Here is a 20,130-nt window from a genome sequence, read left to right as displayed (position 1 = left end):
ATCATCAAGTCCAAGTTGTATGCAAGATGACCTATTAGGGTAGAAAAAATAAAAAATTAGAAATTCCATTTATAGTTGTAATTGTAAACAAGTGAGATTATTAGTGTTCAAAGAAAACAATGTCTTTGTTTGATATTTACTTATACATTGTTTAAGTGAAGGGTTTAAGAGAATAATTTTCCCCCTGTTAAGGGCTCTCTTGCTTAAGAAAGCTCTAAAGTAGGTTAAGTTAGGTGATGGCTTTCCTCTTTCGGACTGAATTATGTGCTCCTAAAATTACATACTGAATCCTTAATCCCCAAAGTGACTTCATTTGGAGACAAGGTATTTAAAGAAGTAACTAAGGATCATGAGGTCATAAGGGTGGGTCCTAACCCAATAGGAGTGGTTTCAGGTTAAGCAGAGACACCAGTGCCGTGAGCACAGAGTAAAGATGACAAGAGGACTTGGTGTGAAGGCAGTCATCTGCAAGTCAAGAGGGCCTGAGGAGAAACACAACCTATTGAATCCTTCATCTTAGAAGTCTAGCTTCTAGACTTGTGAGAAAATCAATTTTATTGTTTAATCTACTCAGTCTATAGTGTTTCGTTATGGCAAACTTAGCTAATACACTACCCCATATCTACTAGTTTTTGTTTGTTTAATTTTATTTATTTGTTTGTTTGTTTGTTTTATTTATTTATTTTTACTTGGTAAAAGCTTACTGGGGAAGTTATTAAAATGAGTCTGAGACATTCTGAAGGGCCAGGCTGAGAAGCACAACTGAGAGAAAATTCAGCCTGAATTGAAAACAGATCTGAACCTCACTTCTAAAATACATTCTGTTACCTATATCCAAATTCTTTCTAAGACCTCCATTCCTCTCACTTCTTCTGGTACCACAATGCTTCGAGCTATCAGTCTCTCACCTGAACTCCTATAACAACAACCTTCTGAAGTTTTCCAAGTTTCCAAGATTTCTATTTGTGCCCCTCCTACAGCCCAGTCTTCTGGGCTTCACATACTGTCACATACTGTCAAATAATACTTTAAAAACACATCCAGATTATAAAACTCCTGTTTAACCCTTCAACTGGCTATTAGAATAAACTCCTTATTCTTTACCGTATTGGGTACTTTCCTCAGGATCTTTCCCTGTAGTCATCCTCTCCTCTGGAAGGAAGCTCCTATCACTCTAACCATGTTAATCACAACATGCCAAGCACTTTTGCCCTTAAGGCTTTGTATTTGTTATCTTCTCTGCCCAAAAAGTTCTTCCTTGGAAATGTTCACAAGGCTAAGATCTTTCTTGCCATTCCAGTGTAAGTTCAAATAGCACCTCTTTGGCAAAAACTTCCCAGAAACTGTGAAACTGTATTCTGTTTTCCAAATAGAGATAACCAGAATGAAACTCTCTGTTACTGGTAATCGAACACCATATAAAATAGTGTCCGGGAAGAATTAATCTCAGTAGACCTTGTCCTAAATATATCTTCATTATTATATGCAGGTCTTAGTTTTCAGTTTTTGGAAGAAGTCTGAAAGATGGGAAGGCTTAGAAGATAACCATCATGATTTGGAAGGGTCTGAGAACCATGCTACTCTGAATGAAATAAAACAAACAAACAAACAAAAAAAACCAAAATACAAAAAACAACAACAACAAAAAACATTAGGTGTCTTACCAGATAGCTCAAGTAAGGAGAGAGAGCAGGGCAAAATAGCACTACTGCTTTCATCAACTGACAGAAATGATTATGAGAGCAAAAGAAAATGAATGATAAACCCTTAAAAATTTTTAAACAATCTGACCCAGAAATGTTACATCAAAAACTGTACCTTAGGCTCAGCAAATGACTACCTATTAGGATAGTTGTTATAATATCTATAATTAAAAAAAGAATATTAAAACTTTATCATTTATATATAGGTGATTATTTAAATAAAATATCATACAAGTATATAGTGGAATATCATATAAACATTAAAGTGACATTGTTGAAACCTTTATTGATCTAGAAAGTAATGTTTAAGACAAATTAAAAGTGAAATGAAGTTTATATATAATTTAAAAAGTATATATGTCATAAATTTAATGCAAGCTTTAAACCTCAGTGTTATATCAAAAATTCTTGCTATTTTGAAAATGTTGCTATTTTTATCCATTTTAAAATAATTTACTGTATTAGCATTCATATTATGTAACTTCAATTTCAATTAATTTAAGTCACCTTTCTAGTGTGCTTCTTGAGCAATTTTTTTTTCTTTGGATATATGAGAATTAACTAGCATTTTATCTTGGCTTAAATACACAGTGTATAATAAGGTTCCAGTATTTTAAAAATTGTTAAATGGCTGTTTTAAATTGGATAATTTGCTGCTCTCTTCTTATTATTAAACTATGAATTTTGTTGTTGCAGTTACTACCTAATTCTTGATACTGCCAAATAATTAATATGATAAAATTTACTAATCTATAAATATATGTGGGGGTATATAAATAAACTACTGGGGGAAAGGTTAAAAAATAAAGAGTCAGAAATGATCTTTGGTGATCCCATTTGATATGTTCTTGCCTTTCCCAAATAATTTAATGTATCTATTCACTTGAAAATAAAAACATGTAGAACCTCTGCCTCTACAATGTAGCACTAGTCAGGAGAAAAGTAGCTTGTATAAATCATCATTTGGCAAAATATGTCATTGCAACTCAATACTTCCAACTGAGTTGAATGAGAAATGTACCAGCTGGAGCATACTCTTGAATCAGAAGAGAAAAATAAAATTGTTTATAAAGTGAGCATCATTCTACAATCCTTTACTTTATAGTTCATTAAATCATGAATGTCATATTTTAAATATAAACTATAAAATAAAGAAGAATTCATGTGCCTTCTAAAGGAAATCCAGAATGAGCGTCCTTATATGATCACTACATTGTGCCCTCCTTTTTATACAAAGAAATCCACTAGATAAGGACTCTATGTTTGACAGAGATCACAATATTATGTTCCTGAAAAAAGAATATAACTCCAAATTAGCAAATAATACATTTCTCATTACATCTAGGATTTTTAAAAATGGTCACTTACTGATACAAATTTTTAGGAGGAAAGATGATCTGGAGATGTGATCTTTGTCACTCTACACCAAGTAATCTCCAACTTTGACTAGATTTCTCACAACCAGAATTCCCTACAACAAATCTGGATGGTACAAGTATCTTAAGAAACACACACACACACACACATAACACCCATGAATACCTGGATGTGATTTGTATGGAAGTGATTTGGAGGTATTCAAAAAAAGAAAAACATGTTTCAAGGGGAGAGGGTCGTTAAGATGATAGAACATGGTAAAATAATTTTGAAATTTTACTGACGGTATAGTTATGCCTGCATGCTATAACTATAAAGTTTTTATGTATTTTGTTCATCCATATAAATATAAGAAATACTCCAGCTTAAGAGATTTTCAATATGTTTGCCACCATTAGAGGCAATTTTGGTGATGACAAGGTCAAATCACTGTTTAAAAAAAAGAAAAAAAGAAAAATGTTTTTCTTTTCAATTGAATTAATGGTAATCCTTACCATGCCACTTGTACTCTTTTTGTATTTGCTATTCCATAAACTGAAGAGTCCTCTTATAAAGTTTTCTGGGTCACCTACCTGTCCTTCTAAATCTTGTCACATCTTTTAGGCAAAGCTCTTACCTCGGTTCTAAGATTATAGTCCTTTTTCCTCCCACACATAATCTCATTTGGAGTCAATTCAGAGCAAAATAATCTTATCACTGGCCTTTTGAGTACTGTCGATCTTTGATACATCTACATTATAAGCTATATAGAACAGTTTTACATACAATTTAAAAACCTAAAGGCATCATATTTTTAAAGGGTACAGCTGATTTATTTTCTTTCATTTTTTTCTCCTATAAAACACGGGATATTCCTTGAATGGTTATGTTTAAATATGGAGCAGTATTAATTAGAATTAAATTGATGAGGACATTTATTTCCACTTTGTAATGCTTAATATTCTCTCCACATTATATAAGATTGTGCTGATGCTGATTATGGAAAGGGGAAAAAAAGAAATATAAATGTACTGATGCCCAGGTACATTTTTTTTTTCATTTTCCTAAATCTAGGTATATATGGCTCCAGAAAATCCTCTGTGCTTAAATGCCATCTACCTAAGTCTAATTTTAGTTAAACAGAGTCACCAATATCAAAAAGGGCTAAAGTGTGATTGCTTAACTTCAGTTTAAGTGAATAATATTCACCACATCATAATTTGATTCCAAGTTATTGTTACATTCCAACATGGGGAGATTACCTACAGAATATTGGCAGACTTGTGGAATGACCTCCTTGGTTCTCTTGATTCATTTTCTAGATTCACTACATTGTTGTTGTAACTATATTAACTCAAAAATCTATTATAAATCTAAAACATGTCATGGCTTTTTGTACTCTACACCTTTTTTTTTTTCTTTTTAAATTAAAGAGGAGACATGGGGCAATATAAAACAATTATGCCTCTACTCAGAGAGAATATGCATTTTCAAATTTGTTCTTTTTTTAATGCCATAAACAAGAACAATGTACACTTATTTTTCCTGGGGTGGGGGAAACAATTTCAGAAAAATTAACTTTTAATAGTTTATAAAGGGGAGACACTTATTTAATGCTTTTAAGTATGGTAAAGCTGAGATGATTTAATTATACCATTTATGTTAATGAGACCATTCTCTGATCACTAATTATAATTTGGTTACAAAAATAGTACTATGATGTACTTTGCAATTGTAGTATTTATCCATTCTGTTAGGTAATTAGCATTAAGAAGAGCAACATATTGGAACACAGCAATTTAAGGTGACAAAAACTGCTGGAATAGTATCACATATAGTCCTTTGGAGATTTCTCGTAGTACTTTTAATGTAAATTTTGATGGGCTATTAGTTTTCATTAATGGTAGTTTGAGTACTTAGAGAAGACAACTATGTGCTATACTTAGTGCTGGGCAAACTGCCTGGATATATTTCATATATTACTGTTACTTTAATGAATAGTGTTATGGCAATTAGAAGACTGATGGCTTAGAAAATTTAGGTGGATATATTTGAAGTTCTCTGCACGAAGTGACATTGCTTGGTGTACACTAAAAAGTATCTTAACTCTTTTTGAAAAGTATGATTTGAAAGGAGAATTACTTTAACTATACAGCATGGTTATAGTGCATTTAAGATAAACTGGTTTCTAGATATCAGATTACAGATAGAGATGCAATCTACGTGTATCAATTAAATCACTGGATCTTTTGCTGAAAAGTAGATATACACCCAATTTTTAAGTAAATGGAATATCTTTTGTACCTTTTTAAGTGATATGTTGTTTGTTCAGTTTTTAACTACTTGTATTTTTAAGTAGAACATACTTCTATAATTCAAGTATAAACACAACAATAATTATATAAATATATAATATAAGTGCACTGATGATCATTTGTATATCTAAGAGAATTAACATTTTTTTCAATCCTTGCAATAGCAACTGGGGTTATTTTTCTGAATTGTTTTAAAGACTCTTAATTAAAAGAACCATTTTCAAGCATTATATTCTCTCTTCCATGAATGCTTTCTACTGAGTAATCTTTTATAAATACACAATTTGGTGTCTAGAGATCATTCGTTCAAAAAAAAAGTCAATCTGTTTTTTTTTTTAATAGATTAATATTCTTTCTAAATCCAAATAATTTTAACTGGCATAATACAACTGCATAAACATATAAATCATTAAAGCTTTTAATTTTAAAACAACTGAAATTAAAGCCACAAACTAAGAGTTCTTCAAAGTTAAGTGTTCTAAATAACTATAATTATTTTCTTCATATGATCGATTTCATGTTTTTTAAATTTCTATAAACATTAAACATAACAGCTTGAAATAAGCATATTTCCTAGAAATTTCTCTTCTTTCTTATTAAAATACATAATTATTAATAGTAACATTGTATATGGTAAATTGGAAATAAAACAGAACACATGGGGCAGAACTAATTCCATCATTATTAAGAATTTCATAAACACGAAAGCTAAAATCTTTAGAGAAGTAATGTTATTGTACATTACTACTTCCAGCTCATAATATAAGTTAACTGTTTATTCTATTTTGGTATACTACTGGCAGCACATAAATTATCAAGTGTTTTTTAAGCAGAGTACAACTTTCATGGAGGGGGGAAAATAAATGCCTGTAGCATTAAAAAATAGAGTCTCCATCTAAAAGTAACAGGTGCAGTCAAATGCTCTACCACTGAGCTATACCCCCTGGGTGGCTCAGTGGGTTGGGCCGTCTGCCTTCGGCTCGGGTCATGATCTCGCATCCCGGGATCGAGTCCCCCATCGGGCTCTCGGCTCGGCGGGGAGCCTGCTTCCTCCTCTCTCTCTCTCTGCCTGCCTCTCTGCCTACTTGTGATCTCTCTCTGTCAAATAAATAAATAAAATCTTTAAAAAAAATAAAATAAAAAAAATAAAAGTAACAAGTACTCAGAAATATGATCAAATAGTCAATTCCCACTTCCTGCTCTTTCTTCCTTACATGTTCTTACCCCACATACTGGAATGACTCACTTCCTCATTCTCTTCAGATTTTTGCACAACTGTTATTTTCCAGTGAAAATTGCCATGACCTTACTACTTAAAACTGTAATTTTTCTGGCTCTTTTCTCTCAACTCAACTCTGTACTCCCTATTCTTTTGCCTTGATTGAATTTTCTCCATTAGTACCCTTTATCACCTGACAAACTTTATTACATTTGTGTATTTGCTTATACATTGTTTTCTCCCACTGGGGAGATCAGCCCCATGATGATGGATTTGTTACCTGCTGTAAGCTCTGTTGTATCCCTAGCACCTAAATTAGTGCCTGGATCTTTATAGTCACTTGCTCATTGTTTGAATGAGTAAACAAATTGAAATTAGGACAAATAAATTGCTATCTGCATTATAATATATGATATATAAGACTAAGATACATATAATCATAAAAAACACAAATCCAGACTCTTTTTCATTTCATTACGTTTAAAAGAAAGAAAACAGTAGGAATTTTTTTTTGATCTAGGTTTCTCAACCTCAGCCTACTGGCATTTTGATTCAAATAGTTCCTTGTTAGGGAAACTACACTGTGCCTTTTAAGGTGTATACCAGTATCCTTGTTTTACACCCACTAGAATGAGGGCATCAACCTCTCTACCCCACAGCTCTGACAGTCTGAAATGTCTTTAGGGGCACCTGGGTGGGTGGCTCAGTGGGTTAAGACTCTGCCTTCAACTCAGGTCATGATCCCAGGGTCCTAGGATCCAGCGCCTCATCCGGGCTCTCTGCTCAGCAGGGAGCCTGCTTCCCCCGCTCTCTCTCTGCCTGACTCTCTGCCTACTTGTGATCTCTGTCTGTCAAATAAATAAATAAAATCTTAAAAAAAAATGTCTTTAGACATTTCTAAATGTTGTCCAATGGACAAAACTGCCTTGGGTTGATAATAACTTGGGTAGTGAAAAGAGTTCTAACTTTGGAGTTAGAATTATGTGCGGGACCCAGGTTTGACCTTGGACAATCCACATTGTTTGTGGCAGTAATGCTGCAGTTGCGGTACTTATTTTTTTTTAATAGTTACTGTGTCTATTAGCAATAATACGTGTACATTTAGAGAGTAGATGCTCTGTAAATAATAATTATTGAGATAAACAGGGCAGCATAATGGATAAAATATGATTTTGAAAATACATATAAATTTGTGTATTTAACTAAAGAAATGCAAACATGAGATAAAAATTGGTGCAGTCTCTATAGACTTTTTGAACCTAGCTATTTTTCATTAAAAATATATATTGGCTAATATTCAAACCAAAATATAGATTTACCTCATATTTAATAGCTGCATTATATTTCACTGTACAAATATTTCATGATTCACTTGTCTATTCATTTATAATAGATATACAGATTTTTTTCCCTTGGCTTTCCTAATCACAATACAACTTCCAAGTATGTTCTTGCATACAACTCAGTGTATGCAAGTGTACATACATCTTAATATAACTATGTCTAGAAGAAATTCCTAGAAGAAACACAGGCTTTAAAGTCTAAGGATCATAACTAGAAAGCTTGCTACACTATTCATTAACTGTGTAACCCTGAGTGATTAATTTAGGCTGGCTGAGCCTCTGCTGGGACCTCTGGGATAAGCAGTGTTAATGATACCTGTCTCGGGAGATTGCTGTGAGAATTACATGAGGTAAGATTTGTAACCTAAATACTAGAATGATTTATTTATTTAGACTGTCAATTATTATTATTAAAGAGGATAATGCTGTTAGGCTCAGCAGTGAGAGGCTAGCCTTAAGAGCCTAAACCATTCCAAACACTCCAGTTTTTGTTTTGTTTTGGAAGTCTTTTATTTGTGCTTTTTATGAGTATTTTATTTTCTTCTTCCATTAAGCTGTTTAGTTTTTTTGAGAACAAACACAATCCAATTTAACCCTTCTTTTTTTGCATTTCGATATGCATATGCATATACAATAAGTGCCTGAAATAACTGAATATATTTTACACATTTATCTTATTACTCATTTTTCCCTTTCCAATTTAAATCATTATATTATAAAATATTTTCTCTCAAAGTTTATTTCAGGACATATTTAAATTCTACATTAGACTTATGGTTGTGACCAGTCTGCATAAACATGCATGCTTTGAAAATACATTTTGATTGCTGTGGCAGAGGTTTTTCATGTAGATGGTCATTGTTTTATTTATTCATACATTCTATTACTACTTATTGAAATGTACTCAGTGTAAAGCATCTTGCTGTGTGTCATGAATGATGCATATATGAATAAAATGTCCCAAATTATGGAAAAGTGAGACAGATTCACATTAGAAAAGACAAAAAATATTCCTCTGCATTAGGAAAATACAAAGGGGTCATGTGGAGAGAAAAACCTCAAATTACATTGAGGTAAAGTTGAAGTAGGCATGGAAGGGTGGCATTTCACCCATGATGGTAGGTGATAAATATGGAAAGTAGTCAAGGAACAAGAAATAGCAAGACAAATATAAATAAGCAGGGTATAATCAGATACAGGGGAAGTTTGCCTGGATGTATCATACCTGACTGACAGGAAGCAGGGGTAGAGGTGGATCACATGAAAAATCAAGTTATGGCTAGGAATGTACTTCCTGGTAATAAAAATAGAACGTAACTTGAATCAAGATCTCAGGTGAGTCCCAGAAGAGTGAATGTTCACAAATCTCATTGACCGTAAATTTCTTTTTTTGTAAGGTGGGACCAACACTGCTTTGGGTTTTAACATGTCTTATTGACTCTAGCTTATTTTATCCATAAAGTGACACTAATAATTACCTGACAAACAACTTTTGGTAGATGAAAAGGAGTTAAGTTGTGAGTGCTTTTCAGCCCCTGAAATGTTATAGCTGAGTAGGGGTGCCACAGCTGGTCTGTGTAAAGACCTATTTTATATTTTCATACTTTAGCAAGAGGCTTTCATTGAGGTTAAACAAAAACCTTGTTTTTAACCCTTAAACTGTCCCTGCTCCCCTTCCCCCAGGGGATTCACTTAAAAAGAAGTCCCGGAAACCAGCTCCAGGTAACAAAGCCCAGATATAAGGGTGGCTCAGGCCAGGTGGAGACATGGATCAGTGGGGGGTTGCATACTGTCTCCCTAGCTACCAAAGAGTATGGGCCCCTGCCCTTTGGGAGCCTTTTTGGCGCCAATCCTAATCAAGGTGTAATAGGCTGGTTCAAATGTCTACTAGGGTAAATTGTAACTCAGTTGGTCACCTAGCATCACTGTGGAGTTTCCTGTGTGTGTTACAATCTCATTGGCCACCTGTGCGTGGCCAGGCCCGACTGCATGGCCTTTGCCCTTAAAAGCGAGTCTGTGAAACAGAGAAGGGTCGCCCTCTCTTGTAAAAGGTGCGTCCCCGAACGTTTGGTTAGATTCTTGATGCTTAGAGCAAAATAAAGCTTTGCTTGACCCTCGCTTTATATCATTCTCGCTCCTTTAATCAAGGACCCATTATTGGGGCATAACAGTCTGAGCACAGCAGGTCCCGAAAGTTTGGAGACTGGAGATTCAGAGAGTGGAAAAAAGGTTAAGGGGTCATTCAGTAGCCCAAACAAAAAGTTGTTAAGAATCTAGCTAGACTGTGAAGAAAAATCAACAGGCTAAACAAGTAAACAACAAAACAAATAAAGGGGCAGAGCTATCAGTGATGTCCAAGATACAGAGAAAAAGATAGAGCATTAAAAGAAAGAAGAAAAGAAGGAAAGCAAGGGAAACTTTTCACAAGAAGAATGGACTTTATTGAAACTAAGTTTCAGCCTTTTCACAAGCAGAGGCAGAGAAATACTTAGCAAGCTTTGATTTAAAAACAAAAAGAAAAACAAAACCCTGCATCCAACAACATGTAGACTTGTATAAAATAGGAAATGACTTCTTAAGGTAGATTATTCAAGTTAAGAATTGTAAGTTATCAGAGCCGTTGCCTTGTCATAAGAAGACCGAGTATCCATCTAGACTAAATTTTATTTTCAATCTGTGAGTGTTCAGTCTAAGGACTGTAGACAGACAAAACATACCATACTCACAGTCTGTCACTTGCCATCATTTACAATATCCCATAGATGCCATGACAACCTGCCATAATAATTTATTTCAGGAAGTAAAGTAGGAAAAAAAAGACTTTTGGTGATTTCTGAATGCCAATTTTACTGGGTTGTTGTATAGTTTTTTTTTTTTTTTCCACATTCCTATCATTATCTATAAGGTATATTATCTATCTGAGGAAATCCATAGCAAGTATGAAAACCGAGTGCTAGATATGCTTTATTTTTATAAACCCTAATATTACTCATTACACCAAGTAATATTTTGCTGAAAATAATATATATAAAAAATATATATATATACACACACGTGTGTGTGTGTGTGTGTGTGTGTGTGCGCGTGTGTGTTTATTTGAGAAATCAGTCAAGAAACCATGTTAGTATAGGCCAAGACTAATTTTTTATCATTAGCTTAGCATTTCTTTCAGTCTGCAGAGAAACAGACAATTATAACTGTTTGGTTGTAGAAATTCTCCTGGGAATATTGGAAACATCTAATCTCCAACAATATTAACACTGTATTCATTCTTAAGCAAAAACATATGCCCTTCTCTGATACTCAGATGGTTCTGGAAGAATTTTAATGTGTCAGCCTTGGCTTCCCCATGACAAACTACCCATATGCTAGGACTCTCCATAGCAGCTATAATGATGACCTCAGTTCTGTGAAATGAGCCTATGAAAAGTATAATCAAATGTCCGTAGGAATTATATTTATTATAACCTTCCAAGGGTTCCCTAAAGAGCAAATGATTCATTTATTTTGTTAGCAATGACTTAAAACAAATGGGTGCATAACCAAATCAAGAGAAGTGAAAAGCCAACTTTCTATTCATTAAAGGGCAGAGTTTGTTTTTGATAGGAGACTGAAAATGCACAGGAAACATGCCTTTTCTCCTTTATTGATCCTAACAGTAGCCAAAATTCAATATCCTTCTAATATTTACATATTAAACCTATTCTGGCAAATTGCTACTTGAAACAGATCAATAGTATAATATATTTAAACTGTGATTGAGAAATCAGTTGAGTTTAAGTATTCATAGAAAATGCATAATTAAAGATTTTTTTTTTGCCTTTACCTGTGAGTCAATCTTTCTTTTATTTTAAAGAGAAGTTAGCCAAGTTTTGCAAGTGATTCTAAGATTAGATGGATATTGGAGATAGCTACTTAGATATATATAAAAAGTACAAACCTATTCTAAGACAAGTAATCTATGCAATTCTATGTTGTAAACATCCACTGAATTCTCAACTAAAAATCAAAATAGAATAAGTTTGCCTAACAACTAGAATAGATGCATATGAACTCTGATTAGCATAATTTCATAAGTGAACATTATTTTTATTCACAATTTTTGCTGTTTCTCTACTTAGTCATTTTGTATATAAGTAAGACTACTTATCCATTTTGTATATAAACATTGACATTGTAGAGGCCCAGAGAAGGCTGACCCAAGATGGGCCACGCTGGCATTAAGACTATTCTGAGCTGTAAGAAATCAAACCCCAGCTAATGCAGGAAAAGCTCTTTGCCTCCTACACAACTGTGTAAATTTACATTGGAAAGGAGACCCTGTAACAGGAAGAGAATGATTAACAGAGACTCCCCTTTACCTAAAAAACTTATCTGCAGTAACAGAGCAACCTGGTTTTTCTAAACATCTCTTTTCTCTTCTTATTAATGAGCTTTCTCCCCTTTGTGTCATCCTGAGGGCCCTATCCTTCTCCTCAGCTCATGTAAGTTCCATCTGGACTTATTCTTTTTGGAATTTCATGTGTGTAGATTCCTCATGATGAGAGAAGAGAAGGCAAGCTAGAGACAAAGCAGAAGCTGACACCCTGCAAACCCTCCCTTTCACCATGGGATATATGTGAAATTTCTGAGGCATTTCTGGCTTCCCTAAAGGAAGAAGAAATAGTGCACTTGTAGAGATCACAATCCTGCAAGACCTGAGCTCCCTTGGTTTACAAATGTCCTAGTGATTTACAAGGAAGAAGCTTTCTTATCAATAGTCTAACTTCCAAAGACCTATAACTCAGTTCCTGAAGCCCTAACATCATCCTCCCCTCCATAAAATGGAGGGAGGTTGAGGCAGAAGTTAAAGTGAATAAAGCTGAATTTCTTCGAAACCTACAGCTCATTGACAAGGATTTGTAATAGGAGGAGTATAACATTCCTCCAGGAAACTCCCAGCTGTCTTCATGTTAGTGTCTCATTAGAGGGCAAAACAGCTTTAGCTTCACAATAACCAGGCCTCCAGTATCCTGAGAGTCTTCATTACACATAACAGTCCTTCTGAACATCCTCTTTGTCTTCACCTGCCCATAATCAGCCACTCCTTGGGACTGCAGTGCCGCAGCTCATTCTGCCCATGGGTCCTGCCCCTGTACTTTAATAAACCACCATTAAAAATTTCATTAAAACCACCATTAAAAACTTCATTACTCATATGTACAACTATTAAATTTGATTTTTTTCCTGTTCATCTGTGTCATGTCAATTTGATTCTAAATCCAGCTAGAACGACCACAGAGCAGAGGAAGGTCTTTCCCTCAGACGACGTTCAAGAACATGTCATGTTAACTTTGGGATTCTTATCTGTAAATACCATCACAAAGACAACTTCCAAAGGTCATATAGCACCAGAAAACAAAACAAAAATTAGGTGTGCAATTGAATCTCAACAATACTAACTGCATATTCAGTGGCTTAGCAAAGAACAATGAGTAAATAGCTCATAAGATAGGAGTAAGGGGTGACATTTTAAATTCAAGCATATACCCCTTGTAGTGCCCTGAACTCAAATTCTTACCCTAGAAAAGCTTGACAAATTACTACATGACACATTTTAATGGACTATATGAAGATCAGCCTGTGATTCAAGAAGATGCTGACTATTAAATCCAGAAGCGCCAAGGAATTTTTATGTAGACACACAGATTTCTTTAAGTTTGCTTAAGTAATTCCCATACCTCCACTTCTATTTTAAATATATGGTTCATTTGTCTCAGATCCTCCCTGCTCCACCCCCCAAAAATACAAAATACAGATAAGTCACTATCCTACTCTTTCCTGAATTCCATCTTAATTTTCTTCAAATACCAATAAGTCTGTATCAGCCAGTTCATTTGTTTAATTTGTGTCTTTCCTCTCAGGACCATGAATTGATTTTTCTAACTCTCTCTTCAATGTGAACACAATATATATACTCTCCTCTCAAGCTACAGATGCTGACAGTGAAAAGAAATAGTTTGTTAAAAATAATCCATAAATAACCCACAAATCCTAATTTTAGTCAATAGTGTCAACCTCTTCCTCCTTTTCACAAAGACACCTAAAATTGAATGGCAACTTGATTAAGTTAACCTCACTGTCTCCGGCAGGCATTAATGATCAGGAAAATGCCAAAAGTTATGAGGAAAGCTGAACAAAAACAAACAAAAAGTTTTGTATCTAGGTAATCAATAGTCAAATATGACATAGCTGACTGTATCCTATTTTATAGCCCAAACAACCTAAAAATCATGTGAGAAAACATTCTAGAATATCAGTATTTCATGAAACTGAAGTATATTTATAAAAGAAAATTCCCATAAAAAGCAGTTATATACTGAGAAAAATATCGAAGACAAATAAGTAGTAGATAATTTTAGAGTTACAAGCTATTGCATTTGAAAGCAGAAACTATTGTTTGTGCTGGCTCTGACAGTTTGAGAAAGACAATTGATAAGGTCACCTTTTTTTTTTTAAATGAGGAAGAATTTGATATTAAAAGTTATAGGCTATCTTGTTTCATGGATTCTTCTCCTACCCACTTAAGCCGAGGGAGACAAACCATAAGTGACTCTTAATCTCACGAAACAAACTGTGGGTTGCCGGGGGAAGGGGGTTGGGAGAAGGGGGATAGGCTTATGGACATTGGGGAGGGTATGTGCTTTTGGGTAATTTGGAAGGGGAGATGAACCATGAGAGACTATGGACTCTGAAAAACAATCTGAGGGGTTTGAAGTGGCGGGGGGGTGGGAGGTTGGGGTACCAGGTGGTGGGTATTATAGAGGGCACAGCTTGCATGGAGCACTGGGTGTGGTGAAAAAATAATGAATACTGTTTTTCTGAAAATAAATAAATTGGGAAAAAAAAAAGTTATAGGCTAGTTTAAGTTGAACTGAAATAAGATTAATACCCCATATTCATAGTTTCTTCATCTCTATATACCTCAGGCAGAATACAAAGTCTGGTCAAACGGGACCACAAAAGCCTGGTGGAAAAGCATTACATCCTGTCCTGTAGGAGAGAGACCATTTCTTTTCTGTAAATTATGCCAGCTTTACCAGGTGATTGATTGATTGATGGACTGACTGACTGATTGACTTTTACCTAGACTTCTCTACTGGTATAGCTAGGCATTAGCAGCCTTAATCCCATCCTCTTACAATAATTCAAAGTCACCAGTATAAATGATGATGATCACACCAGAGGTGAGAACTAACTGCTGTTCTTTGGGCTGAATCAAGTATGCCCATCCATAGCTTTGTGATGGTGGTTTTTGTTAGTTTGCTTGGTTTATATCATGCTAATTTTCAGGGTAAGCCTGTAGAGTACGTTAGCCTGCATTTTTTTTTTTTTTCAAATATGACTCCTTGCTAACATTTAAAACTTGAGAGGTTTTTTTTTTTTTTTTCTGTGTATGTTTTTTGTTTTGTTTTAACTGGATTTCCTGCCTCTCTTGCAAAATGAAAGCTCTGGCACAACTGTTTAATGTTCTTTATGGTAAAAATAAGTAGACCTGAGAGATGAGGCATTAGCTTTCTCCAGTTTTATCATACTTCCTGCCATTCCCATATGAGTCTGGATATTGAAGCCTAGACTTAGTTTCTACCGACCATCATACTGGACTGACTGGGTTTTATTACACCTGACACACTTTACTCATCACAATTTTTCTGATTCTATTAAATAAGGATTTGATTTGTAATTGTATATAAAAGAATGAGTTCTGTAGATGGAATGACATATAAATTATTTATCTTTTTGCTGTCTTAACAAATAGCCTTGAAACTCAGTATCTTAAAACAATAAACATCTGTTGTGTCTCACAGTTTCTGTGGGTCAGGGGTTTGGGAGCAGGTATATTGGTGGTTCTGGTTTGAGCTGTCTCTTAGGATTGCTATAATGCATTGGCTTGGACTATAGTCATCTGAATCTTAACTGAGATGGAGGTTCTACTTTCAAGATGACTGACTCATATGGCTACTGGCCAAAGGTCCCAGTTCCTTGCTGTGTGGACATGACATGTGAGCTGGCTTTGCCCTGAGTCAGCCATCCAAGAAAGAGAGACAAGGAGGAAGGCTCATGCCTTTTACGACCTTACCTCCAAAGTCACACACCATCCCATTTGTCTTATTTTATTCATGAGAAACAAGTCACTAAGTCTAGGCCACAGTCAAGGGGACAGAAGTTTAGCACTAATTCTTGCAAGAAGTATCAAAGTGTGAAAGTTTGGATTTAGAAATCTTGATCTTGGGGTCTTAGACTTGGTTAAATCATCAATTCATTGCTTTATTAACCTTCTACTTTACCTAATCTTAATATTTCAAAGTTCCTTTCAGTTTCTTTTGTATATTTTACTCTAAATAATACTGGCAACTCTAAATAGTTATAATTTATCATCTTTGAGGTTTGAAAAAAATGGTAAGAACTGTCTAAATAGAATTTTCATTCAATTTTAGGAAAACTACTAAATTTTAGCGAAACACAGACTTTCAGTTAGTTATAATTGCCCGGGTAGTATGTCTGAGGAGGTGGTGTACACTGGAATGTAACTGGTAACGTCATAGGCCAATTATTTCCTTGCTTTCTAGATGTGTAAATTCAGTATTACTGTAGGTAAGTAGCTCCTTAAACATTTGTAGCTATAATCATCTGTAATCCCCTGGATAGGAAGTTGTAAAGTTCTCCTGTTTTACTCTTATATTGCCCTTTTTATATAATACTTAGCTTCAGCAAGAAACAGGTCATTGTCCTTTATTCCAACCCCAAAGAAAAAGAGGAGAGAGGTTCTCAAAGAAGGGGGGATCTGAGCCACAGAGCAAGTTCAGAGCCAAGGTAGAGAACTTTATAAAACAAGGTTGTTCTGCAGCATCTCTAAGGTACTGTCCTTTAAGCTTCAAACCTCCAAACTCAAAATATATTTTGATATGTCCACTGAATGAATTGTTGAAAACAGAGATATTAATAGGTTTTATTATATTTATTTTTTATCTCTTGGGTTTGATCAAATTATGGTGACGGGGGGGGGTATACATACATGACCATTCACTTGTTAAAACAATTTCAGTGTATGCAAAGTTGAGCTCCCTATGTGGTGCTAATGTCCTATCAGCTTCACAGTGCTGCTACAATATAGGCATTAGGACCTCCCCCAAACTCCCACTCTTTGATTTTATCAGGGAAGAAAACTAACTGATTTTATTTTATTTTGCTGTAAGGTAAGGGACTACTGCTCTATTTCTGAGACTTTGTTTCCAGCACTGAGTTCTGTAAGTTTAGTATTCATTTTCTACTAACAGCAGGGTGGGTAGCAATCACGTTAGCAGAAATAAACCTTTAGAAAGCTTTCCATTATTGTATGAGGAAATGATTTTTATAGTATACATATATACATATATATCTACTAAAAAGTCAAAGACTTTTTGAAATGTTGTAAAATATTTTAACATTTTTCCCTCTAATTTATTGTGTTCCTTGGCTGTATTATTTGCTAGTTTAGGTCGATTTCATAAGGTATGTTTGAATTCAAGTTTTGAAAACATAATGTGGGTGGTGATTTTGGGATTGTTGCAGAATTTAAACTCGGCTATTTTTACTCAGATAATTTAAAATATGTACAAGTATACATAAAACAAAATTTTCTTGTTAATTTGCCAAAGCTGAGTAATATAACATAATGTTATTTTACTTATTGCCTTATAAGAATATTATAAATAAATGTATGCTTTAAAATAATCTACTTGTCAGATACAATCCTTGTGTGCATGCGTGTGTGTGTGTAATTTCTGGAAAATATAACATTCTTCAAACAATATAGGAATTGTCCAAAGTCTAGAAAGATACCTGGGACGTTATTAAAAATAAGATTTTTTTTACAAGTTTAAGTTCCTCCTCTGGAGAAAAACTTTTAAAAAATAACACTAATTCTAAGAATAATTAGAAAAAGAATGGTGAAAATGATAGCAGAAAGACAGCCATTAGGAATAAAACTACAGCAAAACAAAACTACTTAATGTCTGATGCCACACTATGTCAGATATCTACAAATGACCAAAGCGGTAAATTTCCAGAGTGCTTTAAAGATCAAATTAAGTGAGGCCAGACTTTACCTTTGATGTTTGTAAAAAAATTACATTTTCACAAGTGTATTCCCATGCATTTCCATGTGATTTTCATAACTTTATTAAGGCAAATATATTTATTAACTGTATTTCTCAGCTATTGAAACTGAAATATTCTTTGTGATTGATGATGGGCTGAAACAATCTTTTTTTCTCTCTCACAAAAATGTATGTTTCATTTTGTTTTGTTTGAGAACATTGTCCATGTTTATATTTGTACTTCAGAGATAAGTACGCTGTCTGTACTTAGAAGATTCTAAATACATGTTGAACTGAACAGAATTTTAATTTTTTCTTATATCCCAGACTCATCCTGTTTTAAATAATAATTTGCATTATCTAAAATGGATTCACTTTTATTCAGATATTTGAAATCTAATTGAAATAAAAGGTGATTAAAGCACATTTTTAGTAGAGAATAAATTTTCCTATCTTTCTCAGTTAACAACTATTTACTTTTAAACTTTGTATATTAATCGATGGGCTGAAACAATCTTTTTTTAAAATAGTCATTAGTTAAAACAAAACCAAAAATAAAATTAACATTCAATTTGGGAAATGATAAGAAAGAAAGATTGTAGAATATTGATTTAAGAGACTTAATTTATTACCTATATAAACATTTAGAAATACATTCACACTGACTTTTCATAAACAGTACATATAGTTATATATATAGTGTATATATACATGTAATTATGTATATAGTACATAGACACACACACACACACACACACACTATCCAGAATACCTCATATTTAAAGTTGGAACTATGAAATCAGTTTTCTGACTTTCTATAACCAGACATACTACTGAGATTCTTTGTGGAAGATCTAATCCCCATACTGCTGACCTATGATGAAGGTCAGTTTATAGCCAGCCATTCATTAAGTAAAGGCACAACCATCCTCACCAAAAACCACTTCTTTATGGTATTCTTATATCTTTTCTAAAGCTCAAACTACTTTGTATTAAAATTCATATTTCAAAAATCAACTTCTAATATTAATACAGTAGAAGTTGACTATTTGTTCTATGAAAAGCCATACTTCCCTGTTAGCTTCCTAATTGTCTTTTTCATCTAACATCTTTTTTTTTCCCCCAAAGACTGAACCAAAAAGAAAGGAAATAAGACTCAAAACAGTAAGACTAATCATCCTTAAAAATAAGAAAGAATTATTTGTGGGAGAATAATTTTATTCTTTGGTCAATGGTCCCTGTGGCCTTGTTTTTTGAATTATCTGTGTGAATCAAGCTATCCTTTATAAGCAGAGATAAGCCATATTTGACCTTATTGTGACAAAGACACAAGGCCCTTATATTGCAGTAGAACAAAGAAAATAATCGTAAAATAATACAAGTCACAGCCAAGAATCAATAATGGTAAAGTTTGTATTGTAAACAGCACAAAGTCCCTGATCTGGATAATCTTACAAGTCTGTTTGCTAAGGTTAAAAAAGAAAAAAGAAAAACTCACATAGAGATGTATAATTTGAATGTGCTTCTGGTGTTAATGGAGCAGTAACTTTTCTAAGCTTTAACAGGTCATAATTAATCAACCCCAATCAATACACAGCATCCTAGCTATAGAACCATTACACTTACCCATGATGGTTAGGGCTGTAGCTTTTGTTAATTCTTCTTTCATTGACTCTATTACTTCTAAATTACCACCATCCAGGTTGCATCTATTTATGGTTCCATTTCCCGAACTGATCCAATAAAGCTTGTTTTCCACATAGTCTATCGATAGACCTGTAATTAAATTATACAACTTAAACATAACAGTAGCCACTTAAATAGTAATGTTCAACTACCACTATATTTGAGGGGGAAAAATAAGTTGCAAGCTTAGGTTCTTGCCTTTAAAAACAAGATCTGGCTAATAGGGAAAAATACTGTTATAACTATCTGTGGAACAATATACTTTTATAGGCACTTAAGCGTTATCTCTGTTGATTATCACAACAATCTATGACACTGAGAGCAATGACTGTCTCATTTCATCAGTAAGAAAGATAATACCTAGAATTGTTAAGAAATCTGTGAGTCCAT

General features: G+C 33.9%; 1 protein-coding gene across 1 annotated transcript in view; it reads right to left on the bottom strand.

The window, feature by feature from the left end:
- Window positions 1-20,130, bottom strand: part of LRP1B (LDL receptor related protein 1B) — a 1,985,448-nt gene that overhangs the window by 560,187 nt on the left and 1,405,131 nt on the right. Inside the window, exon 32 of the mRNA XM_044242553.1 lies at window positions 19,681-19,830. Within this exon, the coding sequence (XP_044098488.1) occupies window positions 19,681-19,830 (150 nt within the window). The remainder of the gene's footprint in view (window positions 1-19,680; window positions 19,831-20,130) is intronic.

The sequence above is a fragment of the Neovison vison genome, chromosome 3, assembly GCF_020171115.1.
Source record: "Neovison vison isolate M4711 chromosome 3, ASM_NN_V1, whole genome shotgun sequence".
Taxonomy (NCBI): Eukaryota; Metazoa; Chordata; class Mammalia; order Carnivora; family Mustelidae; genus Neogale; species Neogale vison.
The sequence above is the reverse complement of the archived record's forward strand: the minus strand, read 5'-3'. Positions and strand labels throughout refer to the sequence as shown.